This window comes from Dreissena polymorpha, chromosome 3 (genome assembly GCF_020536995.1).
Source record: "Dreissena polymorpha isolate Duluth1 chromosome 3, UMN_Dpol_1.0, whole genome shotgun sequence".
In the NCBI taxonomy this organism is placed as follows: domain Eukaryota; kingdom Metazoa; phylum Mollusca; class Bivalvia; order Myida; family Dreissenidae; genus Dreissena; species Dreissena polymorpha.
In genome coordinates, this window is record NC_068357.1 from 25,763,166 (window position 1) to 25,783,166 (window position 20,001).

A 20,001-nucleotide genomic window follows, 5' to 3' on the forward strand; every position below is an offset into this window, starting at 1 on the left:
AAAATCTCCCCAAAGACACCAAGTACTGGTTGTATGGCCAGGGAACGGACTCGAGAGCGTTTCAAATAAGTAGTTAGTACTTTAAATGCAATTGAGCTTAAATAAAAAGGTTTAAACTAAATTAAACTCTGAAACATATCTAAGCCAATATTACAATTGGATCATGTGTAGTCAAAACAAAAGGTCCTGTCTGTTTCCGTTTGTGTTTAACTTGAACTCGGCTGTGCGCTAAATTACAATTATAGTGTTTTTTTTAATTTGTAAAATGTGTCGCCTTATTTACAACGCTTTCTAAGTTAACACTATAAAATCCAGTAATAACCAAACTTTATACTTTTAAATGTGTTGTTGATGCCTTGAATAAAAGGTTGGAATACTTTCCGTTTAAAACATGTGGAAAAAAAAACACCTGATACTCCTTGGAGATTGATTGTTAAAAAACCTTTGTATGGATATAGATCCTGTTCATCTTGAGATGGTAAAAGAACCTGCTCATCCCAGGGGGACTGTTCTAGACTATTTATTATGAAACTAAAATACCTAAGGTTTCGTTCGCCGATTTGCTGATTTAAGATCAGGGTCATATTCTTAGGTCAAATGTTTAACACGTGTATAGCTTGGTATAACTATTACATGCATTGAATGATTTTAAAACAATTTGGCATAAAGGTTAACCCATTTCAATCGATGTTTTACACACATAAACAAAAATGTCTTCGTAATCAAGGTAATACATATAGGTTAAGATGGCTCCCTTTTAAAACAATAAGTCAAACTAGATTACAATATTACTTACATAATAGTCATGTTCTAAACTTCTCGTGCAGTAAATTATCTGTAAACATATTGCAAAAAAGTCTTTTGTATATGGGACTGTGATTCACGCAATATCTATACGGCTAAATTTAATACCAAGAACTTACTTCGAGTTCAAAGGTCTCAAAATAAAATGTCATAGGACAACTTTTACTTGTTATTGTTGCTTCAGCGACGGATACTGAAAAATTTGGTGCCAATGTAAACCCACTCTAGGTGGTGTCATGGAAAAGGTCATACTATCATGTCAGAGATCTAATGGGAGCATTTCTATAGCCAAAATGCTAGATGAATTCCTGAATAACTTGACACGTGTTAAACTATATCATGTCATGTGTTAAGCAAAATAATCAATGGCTACATTAAATGTGTAAGTAATAATTTCAAGTAAAAGCTCGAGTCAACTTTTTTTATGTCCCCTCCCCGCCACTATAGTGGGGGACATATTGTTTTTGCCCTGTCTTTTGGTTTGTGTGTTTGCTTGTTTGTGTGTTTGTTTGCGTCAAACTTTAACATTTGCCATAACTTTTGCAATATTGAAGATACCAACTTGATATTTGACATGCATGTGTATCTCATGGAGCTGCACATTTTGAGTGGTGAAAGGTCAAGGTCATCCTTCAAGGTCAATGGTAAAAAAATCAAAGCGGCGCAGAAGGGGACATAGTGTTTTCTGTTGTAACCAAGTTCAGAAACTGTCATCAACGATGACACATCAGGCGACATGAACAGACTCTCGTTTTGCTTTTAATTCTTTTGTAGAAATATGTTGAATCATTATTGACATTTTGACCAAACGAAAATTATTTCCAAAGATAGAATAATATTGCATGCTACCGTCGTATTACATGACATTCAATAATCCACTCGTTAATAATTGTATATTGTTAAATTAGGTATCGGTGTTGGTGCCATTCTTGTAGCAGGGTATGATCAATTCGGTACATTCGAGAGGATATTAAAACGTTTGCCACTGTTGATACATCTAGAGTGTTACCATCCATGTGCATAAGGTATGAACAGCACGGTCGTACTTGCGAAACTTGTTATTGTACACTTAAACTTTTGCACGCTTAAAACTCGCCATACATTTTATAAGCAAGAATGCATATGTTCTGAACTATTTTTGTTTGTTCATATTAAAGGTTCTTTTGTTAGTATGCTCTCTGAGTTTTTGAGAATAAAGTTGCTATTTTGCGTTGTGTCCGATTCTTATTTTCAACGTAGGTCAGTTTGTCGGGTTTGATACGCAATACCATAATAAGTATATACTAAGTCCGGCGTCTGTCCTTCCATTAATTGGCTCGTTTCCGCGCGACTTATTATATAAAACAAAAGGTCTCGAATTCGATAAAAAGGTTATACTGCAATATCCTAGCGCAATTTGCAATATATATATGCATGTAATCAGGTCGGTTAAGGTCAAATTACTTTGTTGGGAGGTGTTTGCCGTAAGATAGGCGAAAGTGTAAATACTTAACTGTTTATTGGGTAATCAAACTAGTGCGGAAATTAAGCAGCCAGGGTCGATTACGCAGCTGGGTACTGAAAAATTCGAACCATTTCAAATATCAAACTAGGGTTTACTACCCAACTTGGTATTATGTATTTAAAATTTAGCGGATATCGATTCCAGATCGAATTTCCAGCTGGTATTGTGTATTCGACATATGGAGAATATCATTGCGACGTATTGTTAATATCGAGACAGAGTTTGAAAGCCCAGTTGGCTATTGGGTATTCAAACTATAACGACTTTAAAGACAGCGTCGAATACGCAACTTATTGTTGTGTATTATAACTTAAGCAAATATCGAGCTAATATTCAATAATCACCTCAATATTGAATAGGAGGATATTGCGTATCGAACTTAAATAAATTTCGATCAATTGACAAATATCAAGTTGGATATTTGATATTCAAACGTTTGCGCATTACACAAGGAGTCGATTTCCCAGCTGGAATTTTAATACTCAAACTATTGCAAATATTAATCAAAAACAAATACTCAGCTGCATATGGGGTATTTAATTTATATAATATCGATCCAGAAACCGTATTTTGAATAAATATCAATGGTACACTTTTAGAGTTTTACTTCAGCAGGTCTCGATTCGTATGGCGATATTTTATCATGTACAATTACGTTGCTTAAATAATTTTTATTTTAGGACTGATCATCTGCATACTATCATACCAGAAGTCAATCGGAGGATCAGAAAGTATTGAAGGAAACTATATGATGCATTGGAACAACTTGTCAATGAGGCAAAAATCCATACGCTGCTTTTTTACTATTCCGGACATAACAATCAGAACAATTGCCTCGATATTACAAATAACTGTCATTTTGATATGAATGTGTTACCAGAAATGCTCTCTAACTCTCTGAAAGAAACAAGCATTTTGCAATAACAAAGACAATGGTATTTTTAGATTGCTGCTATCCAAAATTTGTTCAAATGTTCAAAGGGAACTTAGACCAAAAAAAGATGATTCAGATCAACGCATGTGGACCAAACAGTCAAGCGGTTGTCGACCAAAGGAGAATCGAGCTTTTTCACAAAATGCATTTTAGAGGCTTTAACGATGACAGCTAACGGGGGGAAATGCAGACTACCAAACTGTACATCAAAATGCACAATTAATGATGATTACATCACAGCTGAACGTTTACTTACCTTTATTGAGCATCATGCAGAAAACTTGGAGAGTAAACAAACACATTATCATGTAAAGAACGTAACTGCGCGAGACGTATATCTGGCTTACAATTATCATTTTAAAGCACAATTAAATTTTGAGTTTCAGGTTCACGTCACACCTTTTGTTAACACGCCTGATCCTTGTCCTTTCAAAACAAAAGTTGTAGGTTGTACCTGACTGTTTAGAATTATGTCGGGTGAAAACACGTTTATGGCAAGAATATTTAGGTATGTATTATACTATTAATGTGTTTATTTAATGCGCTTAGACTTATGAACGAACACAATTTTGATACTATAAACGGTAATGCGAAGATCAGTAACAGCATTTGTTCACCTGATGTCAAAGATAAGATCCCTTTTTTACATTATTTCAAGAAAAAATGTTTTTTTTAAATGATCATGCAAATTTTGTATACCTACTCGGCGATTAAAGGCCGCCCTGCGTCGTTCTCCGCCCGGTGCTTTGTCCGTTTGAGTGTCAATGAATATGCAAAACTATATCAGTCTATTAGCGTCATACGTACATTAGAGAGTGTCGTTATATGTAGTTGAAATATTTATTCCCACCGTCTGTCCGCCCAATTGTGTTTGTCAGTCGTCTCTTCGATGGTCAGATAAAAAAACTTGAGAAGAACATATGGAAATGTCAAGACCATGTGAATTATAATAAAATAAAAATAAATATTGTAAGTCGAACACCTCAAATTTATAACATCAGGGAAGTGCTATACAAATAAATACAAATGTCTCAGGATTTTGTCACCATTTCTTTCACTAGATAGCAAACGCCTGGTTTGGGCATTTCATACAATTAAATATACAACTTGATCTTAATACTGTTTTGACAAAAGAGCTTTTTGTTTGATTGTAAAACGGTAAACAATTTCAATCGCAAAAAGAATGCGATTCAAAATTGTTTATTTATATGCGTTGTAATAGGCAGAGGACTTCACTTGCTTGCATATTTCTTAATAACAAATTATAGTTTAATTCATAATAATTTGACAAGTCTCCAAACATTGGTTTCATAACAATGTACATTGCCACCCTGCTGTTATATTAGTTTGTCAGCTAATAATCAGTAAACTGCTCCTTAAAAATATGATGTCGCTGTGGACCAATAGAGTTGAATACTCTCCGGCGCTGGCAATTATTCCTTAAACTAAACATTATATAAGAAAAAAAATGTACTTAGTATATCTGTCTTCGGTATTTTAATTTCATACACAAGCTCGAAATGCGATCAAAATACTAACACACAGCTAAAATATGTTTGACACGATAAGTTAGCGACTTAGGTTTTATGAACAATTAAAGTCGGCAAACTTTCCTTAATTTATTAATATCTCAAAGGCATCACAATTGGAACTTGACACACTTTGCTTTTGTATTATTCATACATACCAATGGAGGACCCTTGGGTGCATACAATGTACATGGATTTTGTATAACAATGCGTTTGATCTATCTTGACAGTATGGTTGAAAAAATGTTTTGTTCATTAAATAGTATAAAGTTTTTATAACTTTAGTCAGTATAAATACATTTTGTAAGAGAATGCCTCATGCATGTTTCTAATCAATAGTATATGCCGTTCTTTTCATTTTCAAACACAGACAACTTTGCAAAACTCAACAAGTTGACACTTATTGATAACTTACTAAAGAAAGCAGACGTACTAAAGAAAGCAGACGTGCTTTGTATCGAATGCAAAACAGAAGACGCCGTTCAAGAAATAGAGCATATAGACGACCTTCCAAGAAAACATTTTCTGCAATGTAGACTGCGTAAAATCGAAATGATCGATATTGGCAAGCCTGTTGCTGTCTTTCTGAAGACGTTTATCTTTATTCCAACACAGTATCAGGTAAACAGCGTCAATAAATTGATTCGTATTATATGCACAAAGAGCATGTGTCCCTTCCATAAATAAATGACTTGCGAACGTAAACCGGAATTTCGTTTCTGATTATGTTTGTTACATTCATTTTATTGCATGCTTATTAATCAATTTCAATTGTTGAATTCCGGTTCTTATCTCGCGAACATTTTGTGGAGATGTATTTCGGTTAATCAAATAAAATTGAGAATTATAATTATCTTTTCACAATATTTCGTGTTTTCTTTTCTGTACAATCACACAAGTTTTCCAATCTCTCGGACATCTTCGAAATTAGCTCCAAAGTTCTATATACTTTTCTTCTTAGTCGTAGGTTACAGGATCCTTAATTTCCTTATTAAAGCTATGCACGCTACAATATAAAATGTCCACGTGGCATCAGTTGACCATTTCAATGCGCATACAAAGTAATAAGAATATTTTCGATAATAGGTTTCAATGCTGAACATGTTATCTAATCATGATAATTCTTTACATATATAATTTACATATTTCTTAACATATATAATTTACAGATTTCTTTACATATATAATTCTTTATATGTATAATTAACATAGTTTTTTACATGAATAATTTATTTGTAAGTCTTCTGTGTCGAAACTCATGTGCTTTGTGATTTTTATAACATGTGCACAGTTTGTGTAAGGAAGATTCCTGGCTTTGAACAAAATCGTGTGGTTTGAGCACATTAAAACTCTTATTATCTATTGAACGTTTGTGGTTATTAAGCTTTTTAATATATTTCAGAAGGCACTTACATTGGATGAGGTTGAATCATGTTTGGAAATGCTCAAAAGTGTCTATCACAACGGTTTACTTGAAGCTTTGTGTATTGTTACACAACGTATGAAAACCGATAAAGTAAGTTTTAAAACATTTATATTGTAACCCATTCAGTATTAATACTTAAACATTTGTGGAATCCTTTCTGCAATAATATTGGCCTACAAAATTAAATGTTATTACGAAGAACGGTATCAGGTAAAAATAAAACTTCACTCAAGTGTTTTCTTATCCTGTAGCTTAAAAGTGATGTCCACTTATCGAAAATAAATGTTGTTTTACATCTCGGTCGATACTCAGACGTTTGTCTCATGTAATGACAATTCGTAACATTCCTTAACAGGAACTCGCAGGAATGATAGGAATGCTCGCTGTTGCCACTTGAGTTACACTTAGTTTATTAATCATATTCGACTATCACAGTAATTTCGCGAACCATGCTTGTTTATATAAATCATATGTTTAATTCTTACATGTAGTTGTGCGGAAAGGAAAAATAATTATATTAAATAATTATATATGCCGGTAATTAAAATTGTTGACATAAGATGTTGACGCCAGTGGTATTAATAAGAGTCACGTATAATTAATAAAAAAAGTTACTGATTGCAACAATTTTCGCTTGCTGGTATACTTGCATTCTCACGTTGTTTTAGTTGATTCCAGATAATAGGTAAATGTTATTATACCCGCATTTGTTTTGCGTTATAGCTCGTAATTTTATTTCGAATACATTAATCTTTCAAAACTTGTGTTTTTATTGTGAAGAAAATAATAATTATTGAATGATATGTGTTAAACAAAAACTATGTATTGTTTAAATCAAGTGGTCTGCGTATGCAGCATATCAATGAATTAACAGATTATTGAATACTTAGTACTTCATACAAATCAATTACAAGTTTTATGATTTCAAATGTAGAAACACAAATATGTTTATATCTTCCAGCTGTGTGGGCAAAGATTGAAAATCACGTGTGAGAATATTGAACTCGAAGGTGTTAGCAGCATTGCTACCATGTCCTTTGTCAAGACTTAGGTTGACCGTAACGAGAAAACTAACGAGTGCTAATGTATGGCGAAATAAGCGAACATTCAACACGAGTATGTGGTTATGTTCATCGTTTATGATCAGTGAATATCGATTTAATACCCGTCCAATATAACAGCTTTATGAACAATGCGGTTATTTAGTTTGACGAGTTCTTAGCTGACATGCTATATTGGACGAGCCGATAGGCGGATCCGAGTTGAGTATTCCAGCCTTGCACGACTGCATATATATCACATTTTTGTGCACAACGTTGTTAAATAAATTGTTGCCATACTCGTGTAATAGTGTCAAATATATACATGAATATGTTGAACGGCCTCGGGGTGCAAATGAGAACATTCAATTTGGTAAAAATGAATAAACAGATGTGATTTAATAGGTTGGTAATGTGAAGACGTTTTTTTCACGCGCTGTTTCGACTCAGAAACATCGAGAGAAAAATATACTACTCAAAATTTGCGAAGGATCACTTTTTATTATCACATTATCTTCAATCTCGGATTACGTTCATTTTAAATTGTTATTTTGCAGGTTTTGATATTAGAATGTGTGTTTTTCATTTTATTTTTATGTATTGATTTATCATTGATGCGTGACGCTGGCTGAATCTAGCTAGGGTTGAACTGCAAATTACACATACTATAAAAAGTGATTCTTAGCAAATTTTGAATAGTATATGTCACTTAAAATATTGCCTTTGGAATTATTCAGATACAACGATTGATACCTTACATTTGCATTTTTATATAGTTATGTGTATAAAAATAAATCTTTCATCCAACCTTAACTAAATCCATTTATTTTGTATCCTTATATTAAAAATAATCCAATCGATTCCATTTTATAAGCATAAATATTGTTCCAGAAAATGTAATGGTTGGGCTTGTCATAAGGGGTTTGTGAACACCGCTCGTTTGTATGTAAATGAAACGGGGTTGTACTTCAATAAAATTGATCTCAAAACGCATGTCTATCGGAAACTCGGATACTGACGTAAGACTCTAATATTCGCAGTTAATAAATGTAAATAGGGAAATATGTCCAATCTTATTATTCGTTTTATTTACCTTTCATTAAGAAGCCATACCATAACAATAATTTTACTGACGTGACACGTGTAATAAAATTTAGCTTTAGCTGATTATCATTACATAATACTTATTTTATTTTGTCATTTTTCACAAGAATCTGATAAGCCATAATGTTAAAAAAAGATAACCTATACATACTTTGTAATAGTTAACTCCCTTGTTTAACCTGCTGACTCAGGTTCCCTAATCTATTTTTATATTAGCTCTGGAATTTGTTAGATCCCTTCGTTTCAAAACACTTAGAGGTATATTACTTCAAAATGCATATTTTTCTAATATAATGACAATTTTGGCTAAGTTGTAATTTCTTGTGTAAATCTGTACTACTTGTTTTGTCACATTTGTTATCAGTTTGTTGCAAATAAATCAATAATGGGAACTGTTACTGATAAGCCATCTTTGAAAAAAAAACTACAGAGTTCCCCAGTACAAAGATCTTGATTATTGATTATTGGTGCGTTTTATAGCTGAATGCACGTAGAGCTTGCATATTTTATTAAAAGTATTTTGGTTTTGTTCAATTTAAATAATATTGTTGATTTGAGTGTTTTTATTATATTTTGATCTATGAGCAGAGATTATATTTTTAACCAGTCAAAATGTCTGTAAATGGACTGTTCTGAGGGAAAATAGACTGTTCTGCCAGTGCTCTCAGAACTGTATAAAATCAGCTGTTTTGGCTGATTTAATCACTTCTTGATGCTTTCTTTAAAAGGTAAAAACTCTTAGTAAAAGGTGGGAAATTTTATAAATAAATAATAAATTAAACTCTAAATTATTATTAGACCAGCATCAAGCCATTTTGGCATTATTTTCCAAATTATTCTCATCATTTAGCTAATTTTTATTTGGCATATTCTAAATTAGAATGACTCTTTTGATTGAAATAACGTGTGTAAATTCTTCTTCTTTTTTACATTTGAGTCACTGGAGTTTCCCACTCTCCATAAATTGTTTTCTTTAGATTAAGTTAGACTTATTTTCTAAACTAAATTTTTGAATCAACTTCTAGATAAACAGTAACTAATATTTATATCAGTTTTTTGACAGATTGTGAACTTCTTTTTACATTCATTAAGGTATTTGCTGTATTTTGTTTATTTTTACCGATACTTTGATTCTTTAGACTTGGCTTGTACCTGTTCTTAATTCTCTGCCATTGTTCTTCATTTTCCTAGTTCTTATAATAACAGTTAGTTATTTCGTTAAAGCTGCTTTGGTTTTCACTTATAGATTAATTCTTTGAGTGTATTCAGGCTTATCTGACTGGACGCCTTAAGTTAATTGAATTACAACCAGTCAGTGGTGTCATCCTGACCGGAAATAAACGTTCTTTAATTAGACTCGATAAATATTTCCGTATTACAAAAGTGCCCACAAAGTTACATAACTCGTAACCGTCCCGTGACCGGTTCACTGCGTAAGCGAACGAGACCGCACTACCACACGTCCAGATCAGTTTGAGCTTGAAACTGAACGTATAGGATTGTGCCAATTAGTAACTTTTTTGATAAGTGTTATTACACAATTAATTTCTTTCGTCTGTTTTCGCTCCGTGAAATAAAAAACTTTAAGATGAGTTGCAATATGTATGCATTCGATTGCACGAAATATCTGTTAAAATTACCATGTAAGTTAATGACGCACTATTTGTACATGACCGTGGGTACTGAATCTTTTCAAATAGGCCAGACGCGTATTACTTATACTGTTTTTTCTCTGTGATTTAACATAACACAACTTTATTTTTGTGTTTTTGATATCACTTTTAAATTCCTTGCAATATGTTTCGCTTTATACTACTAGTCGGGTCATTATATGAAAAAATACCACCTAACCCCCGAACAATTGCTACAAAAGGTATTTTAACTGATCCTGGTAGGGTAGAATGCCCTTAATAACATATCAAAAGTTTACCAAAATCGGACGCCAAAACCTATTAATGATGATAACTATGTGACTATCCACTCAAATTTCATTACTTTTGTGTCTTTACTTAGGTTTCGGGGCTCGAATAACCCATTAAGACAATAAAAACTAGAAGTGGCGCGGCAGGGGCCGACGCGTATCCCCACGCCGCATAGATGTTATATTAAAAGGCAATTTTGGGTGGACAAGGCCTATGTTGGTAGGGCCCCGAGGTGCGTAATGTGGACATGGATGGTCGACATAGACAGTGTTGTCATAAGATATTTTCAGTTTTAATTTGAAGTCAGTGGTGAATAAATGAAGAAGTTATGTTTAAACCAAATTTTGGGTACGAAACAAATTTAGGTACGAAAATTTTGGGTATGAAAAAATTATGCCAAAAAAAATGGGGTAGGAAAAAAAATTTGGATTAGAAAAAAAAATGGGTACGAAATTTTTTTTGGGTCGAACAAAAAATTGGGTACGAACAAAAATTTGGGTACGACGAACAAAAATTTGGGTACGAAAAAAATGTGGGTTCGAAAAATAAATTGGGTACGGAAAAAAATTTGGGTAAAAAATATTTTGGTACGAAAAATAATTTGGGTACGAAAAAAAAAGCGGGTACGAAACAAAATTTGGGTACGAAAAAAAATTTGGGTGCGAAAAAAATCGGTACAAAAAATTTTGGGTACGAAAAAATATTTGGGTACGAAAAAAAATTGGGTACGAAAAAAAATTGGGTACGAAACAAATTTGGGGGTACGGGGAAGTAGTACCCGTGGACCTTTCGATAAATTTGAAAGTGGACGGGAACCAAGCTGCTTTTACCTCTATCAATGGCCCTGGGGTGGGTAATGTGGACATGGATGGTCGAGATAGACCCCGTTGTCATAAGAGATGTTCAATATTAATTTGAAGTTTATTGGTGAATAAATGAATAAGTTATGTTAAAACAAAATTTTGGCTGGGCGTGGTCGGCCACTATCGCTTTCTACACGATTAGCACTAGAACCTTGAAACTTACACACATGGTAGCTATGAGCATATGTGCGACGGTTCACTGATTGGAATTTTGATCTGACCCCTGGGTTAAAAGTAATTATCATGTGCGTCGCATGTTGTTAGTAAAATAAGCTTTTTACCCATTTTACCCATTTATGTACCCATAACTTTTGACCCAGGGGTCAGATCAAAATTCCAAATAGTGCACCGTCGCACATATGCTCATTGCTACCATGTGTGTAAGTTTCAAGGTTCTAGTGCTAACAGTGTAGGAGGATATAGTGTCCAGAACAGACGGACAGAAAGCGGAGATCAATACAATATCCCCACGCTTTTAAAAGCGTGGGGATAAATATGTTAGTCTTGTACGGAACAGAGAACTCTCACATGGCGTCCAAATGACCGCTAACACAATGACCTAAAGTGCATAACAAATGACTCTAACGTGCTATTCTTTTTTCGTAGTTTTATAATTAATAGTTTTTCATGTTTTGTTTTAAATTTTAATACCCAGTAAAACCCTGTATACAAACTTCCGATATTGAAGCTCAACCGTCATAAACAACAAAATATCTATACAGACCACTAGTGTACAAACATATCAGACCTGCATGTGCTAAACACAGCCTCATACTTGTTTCTTTAAAGGTTGTGTCAACAACGCCAGTATATTTGGCCCATATACAGAAGTTTTGAGATTTGAGAAACATGCAGCGGATTTTGTGGAACCTAATGTCCTGGGTAGTGATATAGACTTGTTGGAGATGTCTTTTCTCTTTGTCGCCGATAATGTTGACCACAATATTATCACCATTGACGTCAACGGTACTTTTCATGGGATGTGTGTCATTGTATCTATCACCCCCGGAACACGGACGAACTACTTTCTACTTCCGCGAAAACATACCTCAGAGCTGAACACTAGAAATAAGACAAAAATTCCTATCCTTGAATACCGGTTGGCAAGACATGTTTGTCATGAGGTAGTATTTGGGGACCTGCCGCGATTTATAGATAATGACGAGGGGTTCGATATTTTGATGGAAGTCTCCTTTAGCAGGGAATGATGCATATTTTGCATCAGGGAAGCCAGCACCTTGGGCAGTCGTAAGTCAAATTCATGCCTATGATCAATATGTACTCTGGGGACAAATTGTGCATTATGACAACATACGACTTTGTTTGCAACCTTGCCATGAAGCACAACCTTCCCAGCATTGTAACGTTTGATGAATCTTTTTATTGTACGGCTGCCGAAATCATCATTGATGTGCCACAAAGTAGTTTCCTAAAAAACATTGCTCTGATGTCGGGTTGCTTTTATACACTCACGAACTTGCTGGGGGCCATTGAATCCCTCATGGAAGGAACCGGTCTCAAAACATACTTGAGACTGTGTATGGGGAAAATACATGTGTGCACATTATGACAGGGAAAGCTGTCCAGAGGGCTTTGTGGGGTCAGTTTCTTGTTGACAAGTGCCTACACAGCCAGCTTATAGCCGAAATGACCCAGGAAGATCCCGAGATTCAGATACTGCTGGATCAGGCAGAGGAGTTGTACTCTTCCCTTCTTAAGGGCGAGACGACGTTAGCTGATTATACATGTTCTGAGATTTTGATCAAACTCGAGACGGCTACAGAGAAGAAGAAACATGAACTTGCCAATGCATCAAAGACAAGCCAATTATGGCTGAATTATCAGCTTATGGTAAGCATGACAATGATGTTGATCAAGGCAGATCTTACTGGATGTTGGCTGATGCATTTGTAGGCAGTATCCGATAGTCTATCCGTCTTTGCTGCAGCTGGGCACTTCAATTATCTGCGATCTGCTTATTGCTATCTTCATCAAATGAGCAGCCTAGAGGAAACGCACTCAGACGTTTATCGAAAGTTCGTTGATGGTTTTCACGTTGTTTGTAGGAGCAATTAGTGCTGGGCTGGGCTAAGCAGGGATCTTGTCATTGAGCAAAAATTGATGAAGACTCTCATTGAGCACAGTGGGTCTAGGTCGCGGCAGTGAGCGACCGAGGAAATGCAAAACCTTTGGACCCTATCTGCACCTGTAACATCCGACTACAACTGTGCAATCCAGGATTTCCGATTACTGGTATATACTACAAGCCCACAACACATAGACTAAACTGAGTTGCGCATCAAAAGATATACTTCTGATCTCGAGAAAATGCAGACACCGATTACAAACTGCTCACCCTACACAGCTGATCCTACTCTAAGAAACATTTCAATGGAATAGTTGCAGGGTCAGATGTGAACGTGCATGCATTTAAGGAGGTTGGGAACAAGATCATAAGCGGTATCATAGGAAATTCGGCATTTGCTTATAAATTTAAGAGAAAAGATAGAGCAGTCAAAACCCTTGGGAATAGGTCCGCTGCTAAGATAGCTAAGGACCGTGCTATTGATCGTGCACTTCTGTCCCAGCGTTTCCTGGTAGTGTCAAAATCTGGAGATCTTTCTCTTGAAGAGGTTTTGTCGTATAAACTGAGTCCCCATCCCTCTTCCGTCTTTGAAGCCAAGACCATACTTCATAAAGCAGACAAGCCTCAGATCATTCAGGCAATTTAAGATCATGCTGAAAACGCATCAAGTGAGGTGGTAATGATCTGTATTCCTGAAACAGATTGTTACGTGTTTGATAGTCGCTCTTTGCTTAATTCATTGTTTACATGGAATGGCGTTATGGACAAGCGACAATGGTGTTGATGGTTACGAAGACGATCCTTCTATCAAAGACAACACACGCCAGGGAAGAGGACAAAGCGTGAACCCTATTGTGAGTTCCACCAAAGAAATAGAATGCTCGTGCAAAAGGGAATAATTTTGTCTCGTGGCAAAAACAAGGCAGGCATGATTGCTCTGATCAGCACAGCTCGTATTAAACGGGTATGTTATGTCGTTGTGTCACCAGGGGATGCAGACGTTGAAATTGAAAAAGCAACTGTGGACCGATCCCGCCATAGCATCATATTAATCGGTGAGGATACAGATTTGCTGATCTTGCCCCTGCATTTCTCTGTAAGGGAAAATAAGACAATCAACTTCCGCTCTGATGTAAACAGCAAAAGGAACGCAAAGTGTATACTATTAACTTTGTTAAAGAACTTTTAGGCGACGAAGTGTGCATTGAGTTGCTCTTTGTTCATGCTAACACAGGTCGAGATTCAACTGTAAGGATTTTCGACATCGGTAAAATGTTAGTTTTATAGAAATTAATAAAACCTGTTCCTATCATGAAGTCATGTGCTAGTTCATTCCTCCTTCTAAACAAGTATCGAGAGGAAATATCAAATATTGGCAAATGCTTGATGGTGGATCTGTTTGGTGGCAAGTCCGATGATTCCTTAGAATCACTGCGCCATAATATTTTCAAGCCCAAAACATGGGCCTTGAAGCATCAACAAATGGTCAAAATAACCTCCTTTTCGCCCTTAAACTAAACTAGTTTTAATTGCATCATAATCAAACTTTGCCACAATGTTTTGGGCTTGAATCTTGGCGACGTGTGATAACCATCCATATCGCGTGAATCACATCTGAGTTATAGCCCTTTGATTTTTCGAAAGTTGCTTAATAAATGTTGTCGCTCTCTTACTAAACTATTTTGAAGTTACAATCATCAAATTTTAAACAATATAACCCAAACCTTTCAACGGGCGTATTTTATGACAAGTTGGCACTTTTCTTTCGGTCGAATTCACATATAGGCGACCCTCATAAACGTGTTTATATTGATAGCCCTTTTTTTAACTACATAGTGTATGTACAAAGTTGTTTATTAAGTGCAAATTCCAATCGCCCTTTGGTTTTATATAATATATTATGCAAACACTCGAACATTCTTGAAGGAAGTAAATAAACTTTAATTTTATCTCCATGTTTGTTCACATGCATTTATCAATCTTTATTTCTTTGTGGAATTTATAAAGCAAGCATCATTCATACATTATATTATATATATGTTTGCGCCGAATTTAGGATTGAATGCAACCAAATAATTACTTTTATTTTCATTATGTTTTGGAATATCTTATAGCGTGTGTTTTAATTTTGATTTGATCAAGCATGCTTTTTACTGTCAGTTCAGTGTAACGAACACTCAACGCGTTTTTTTATCGAAACAGAAGTTTCGATCCATTGAACAGAATTTAGTAAACTAGAACGCAAGATGCGATTTGTGATGGAATAAACCGACCCATCGCTTGGCAGGTGGGTCGAAAGTTAGATGATACTTTTTTGATGCTACAATAGTGTAAATGTAACCTTTTAATTCATACTTTTTATGAATTAATTTCAAAATGCTGACAAATAATCAAAAGAAAAACTACCAACGCACGATCATTCGGCCAAAATGCGCAAAATTATGATTGTTCCTAATGTGAAACTTTCGCTGGTTCGCTGGATATTGTGCGCGTTCAGGCCATCTCTTTAACTAACAATTGGTGCGTATATGCACAATTTACACGTGAGCATTCACCCCCACCTCTCCCTTATATAATTGCATGTCAATATACGTATTAATAAAGGTCTTATATATATTTAATGTCGTAACAACTTAATTGTAAAAGCGCTGTAAGTCGATAATTTTTTTTTCTTATTTGATTGAGTATTATCTAAAATAACTTTGTGTAAAATAATTCTGTGTGCTGCACATAGGCTTCGCGTTAACTTGAATAAACAGAGATATACATCTGGAACACTACACTCTTTCCCTTTAATGAACATGACTACATTGACAATTTAGCGCATCACTTATTGATTTGGAATCTATATATTTTGTATTTTATCATAAAACTTGCATTTTAGCCCTGTCGATTTGTGCGAAAATTTTTCACAAAATGATAAAAGCATGAAACTTTGCAGAAATGGAGTTAAGGTCACAAAAATTACTTTCGTATATGTACCCATCTTAAAAAATCAAAATGGCGCACTTTGGCAGCGATTTTAAAATGGCGGCCATAATTTGTTCATTAAAAATCTTCAAAAAATCATAACAATTATATTTTTTCATCTATTTCAATAAAATTTGGAATACAAATCACTAATAATATCCCCAATCAATAAACGTCTTCAATTGGCAAAAATATAACGACCATCTTAAAAAGCGGCCATTTTGATAATTACTTTTTTCAAAATTGCCAAAAAAAAAATGCATTTTAAAAATTATTTTTATTAATAGTAGGTAATCTCTTTTCATTAAAATTACAAACGCTTACATATTACTTTTAATGTTTATCCTAACACATTATTGTTGATGAATATATCGACAGCTATGGGAAATTCTATTTATGACAGATTTCAAAATGATGATTTTGTGTGTCCAGCAAAACTTCGTTGATAATATTGACCACAATCCAAGCTCCACTACAGCTAAAGGATCATTGCATGGAACAGCGATTTCTCTATTTCAAAACCAAGAAAATGATAACCTAGGTACTGACAAAGAAGGGATCTTTATCAATGAAAACCTGAAAAGAGTCAATATAAAACCATTACCAGAAAGATACTCAAAAGTACCACCTGTCATTGTCCCGAAGGAGCCAGCTGCTGTACCAGTTTTGGAAGGACCATTGATGATCCATTCAGACAATTTCAATTATGCACAAGACTTAGAGTATATGTATATATTATGAGTAGATCTTATAATTTATATAAAAGCATGTAGTATAAAAAATAACACTAGCGCATATAACTTCTTATATTTGCTTAAAGGCCATTTTGCACAGAAATACAAACAAATATTTAAGATCTATGTAGCCCTTACCATTGCTTTGATAATGCAATTCTGGATATAGCATCAAACTTAAGATTTTTATCTGAACATATTTTGTGCTTATATGTTAGCTTAATTGTGCTTAATCTTGTTAATTTACATGTGGCTTCATCATGTACACCAGGAGATTGAAAAAGGTGATGATAGAGGCAAGGATACAATGCCATGGTCTGCCTTCCATGCAAATTTATCTCAGAGTCAGAGACTATTCCTTCGGACATAAGTTCCGTATAACGCTTGTTTCAGGAAGAGGCAAAGTCTGCTGCAATGATTCGGCACTCAATTTCCATTATCAAAGAGTGTGTCAATTTTCTTAATCCAGGCCATATGCCTGTAATGGCATGTGATACAGGCATGTGATAAGCCACTTTATAACCTTGGTGGTTTTCACATATAGATTGCTGCTTTGAGAACGATTGGAAATTGGCTACAGGATAGTGGCTGGGTGAATGCGTTGAGTCAGTCTAATGTTGCATCTGACGGTACAGCACACTCATTCCTTAAGTCATCACATGTTAGTTACATGTGATGACTTAAGGAATGAGTGTGCTGTACCCGACATGCGCACCAGATAACTGCTTGCTCATTACATATTTTGATGCATAAAGCCTATACTCACTTCTAAGACACTGTCGATGATATAGGGGTCAATAATAGTCTCAGTTTTGAGGAGTGGAAAGAAAGAAGAGAAATGGAAAGTCCACAGTTCAAATTCTGGTCACTTACATTGAAGTTTGAACTGATAATTCTTATCTTTGTCAAGTCTCTACGAGAAAGAAATTTTGAGCTGTATAAAGAATCTTTAACCATGTTAATTATCTGGTTCTTCACTTTGGTCCATCCAAATTTCGCTCGTTGGCTCCCTATTCATGTGATAGATATGATTGCATTGGACAGCGTAGAATTCAAGAAGGGTCATTTTGTTGTACAAAAAAACTCACCACGTATTTTCTGCAATAGATATCAACCATGCTCATGAGCGAAACAACAAATAAGTGAAGGGAGAAAGGTGGAGTTATCGGGCTTACAGAGAATGCATCTCAACTTCTACGATGGATGGTATGTGGTCCAGAAATGGCTCGTGTGGTCAATGAGTTTGAGATTTCACAAGAACGTATCAAGCAAGAACAAACTAAAGGGCCGGACATAAAACACCATGAGCAAGTAGAAAGTGAACAGAATTCATTTGTTAAACAAGTCCAAGCAATGGCAAATACTCTTGAGGAAATGAGTAATCCATTTTTGAAAGAATGTGAGGATCTTGTCCTAGGCACGGGTGACATTGCTGATCCAAATGTTGCAAATACAAAAATATTTAACAGATTTGGAAGAATCAATGCCAGGAATATATGGGGGACAGATTGGACAATCGAAGTAAACCACTTTCTGATCCCATAAAACAAAACAAATTACATTTATTCAGTCGTCAAGAATCCAAGGTTGTCGCAGAGGATAAATAGCAAATTAGTTTACTGAAACAAAATGTATCGTTATTTTCTCAGTTGTATATCTTTTGGCAGGCTCGTGATGGTAATCTTGACGAATTCTTTCGACATGAGAATCAAGCGTATCCACATTCTCTTTCACAATTCGGACAGTTGAGACTCGGTTCAAAGTCAGATTTGTTAGTGCCTCTAGAGAAGATCATCACGTCACAAACTACAGTCCTGAGATAGAAGCTTTGATCTTAGAAGGAGCTGTAGTTGTCAAAATGATGAAGCCAAGATTCTGCAAGACGTTCGAAGATTATGCCCAAATCGTGTTTCTTCCTTAAATTGACAGCAAATTGAAGACGTGTAGCAGAGTTGATGTTATATATGGGATGAATATCGCGAACACAGTTTAAAAGCTTCAACTCGTGGCAAGCGTGGACAAGGAATAAAAAGACGTGTTCAGGCAGATTCAGCCATTCCAGGAAACTTGGAATCCTTTCTTCGCATTGATGACCATAAGACAGAGTTATTTATCTATCTAGCCGAACAGTTATCGACATTTAAAGCAACCGATGACAAGAATGTGATCTCGACACTCAGAATGGAAGTTGTATGCAATGGCCCAAGCAAGGATACAAGCCAAATATCACCGTGTAACCACGAAGAGGCAGACGCGCGCATAATGTTACACGTTAAGGATGTAGTACAAACCGGTATGCGTCAAATAATGATCAGAACCGTAGATACAGATGTTGTTGTCATTGCAATATCGATTGTGCATAAACTGAACATACTTAACTTGTGGATAGCATGTAGAGTCGGTAAAAATCTAAAATACATACCAGTTCATGAAATCGCTGCCAATTTTGGACCTTCCATGTCCAGTGCACTTCTTTTCTTCCATGCCTTAAGCCGCTGTGACCAAGTGTAATCCTTTTCTAATCGTGGAAAGAAGACTGTATGGGAAACATGGTCTGTCTTTGATGATGTAACTAATGATTTCGAAACTGGAGTGATAAACCAGGTATCGATAGCATTAATGAATGTACTTGAAACATTGAACGTTTTGTTGTGTTGTTGTATGACAGGAGCAGTGAGTGCATAACCGTAGATGAGGCAAGAAAAGATCTGTTTAATCGAAAAGGGCGTGCAATCTATAATATCCCACCAAGCTCTGCCAAGTTACACCAACACATCAATAGAACGGCTTACCAGGCTGGGGACAGTCACTTAACAAACAACAAGAGCCCCAACCACCTAGCTCCTGTGGTTGGAAGCGCAAAAAAGATGGAATGTGGGAACCTTTCTGGACAACCTAATTAATTACAGCAAGCTTCTGAGTCTTATGCTGAACTCATCAGATGTTGATGCAAAAGTGAAAATTGCTGCCGAGGACGTTGCAAGTGGGTTAAAGCAGCTCTCAGCTGCACAGCTCTATGTTAATGTGGAGGGCAAAATGATAGGAAATGAATACATTTACTTGTACTTTGGACTTGAAATAAATG

The 20,001-nt window shown here is 35.3% G+C and overlaps 1 protein-coding gene and 1 long non-coding RNA gene across 2 annotated transcripts in view; one reads left to right on the forward strand and one right to left on the reverse strand.

Annotated features, from left to right (window-relative positions):
* LOC127872102 (uncharacterized) overlaps positions 1–3,511 on the reverse strand; it is a 15,277-nt gene extending 11,766 nt beyond the window's left edge. The window contains exon 1 of the mRNA XM_052415431.1: positions 3,499–3,511. Coding sequence (XP_052271391.1) covers positions 3,499–3,511 — 13 coding nt within the window. The remainder of the gene's footprint in view (positions 1–3,498) is intronic.
* A 184-nt stretch (positions 3,512–3,695) lies between these two features.
* Positions 3,696–7,191, forward strand: LOC127873359 (uncharacterized). Its single transcript, XR_008046116.1, has 4 exons — positions 3,696–3,750; positions 5,142–5,392; positions 6,174–6,287; positions 7,159–7,191. It is a non-coding gene; the product is annotated as an uncharacterized LOC127873359 (long non-coding RNA).
* The last annotated feature ends 12,810 nt before the right edge of the window (positions 7,192–20,001 follow it).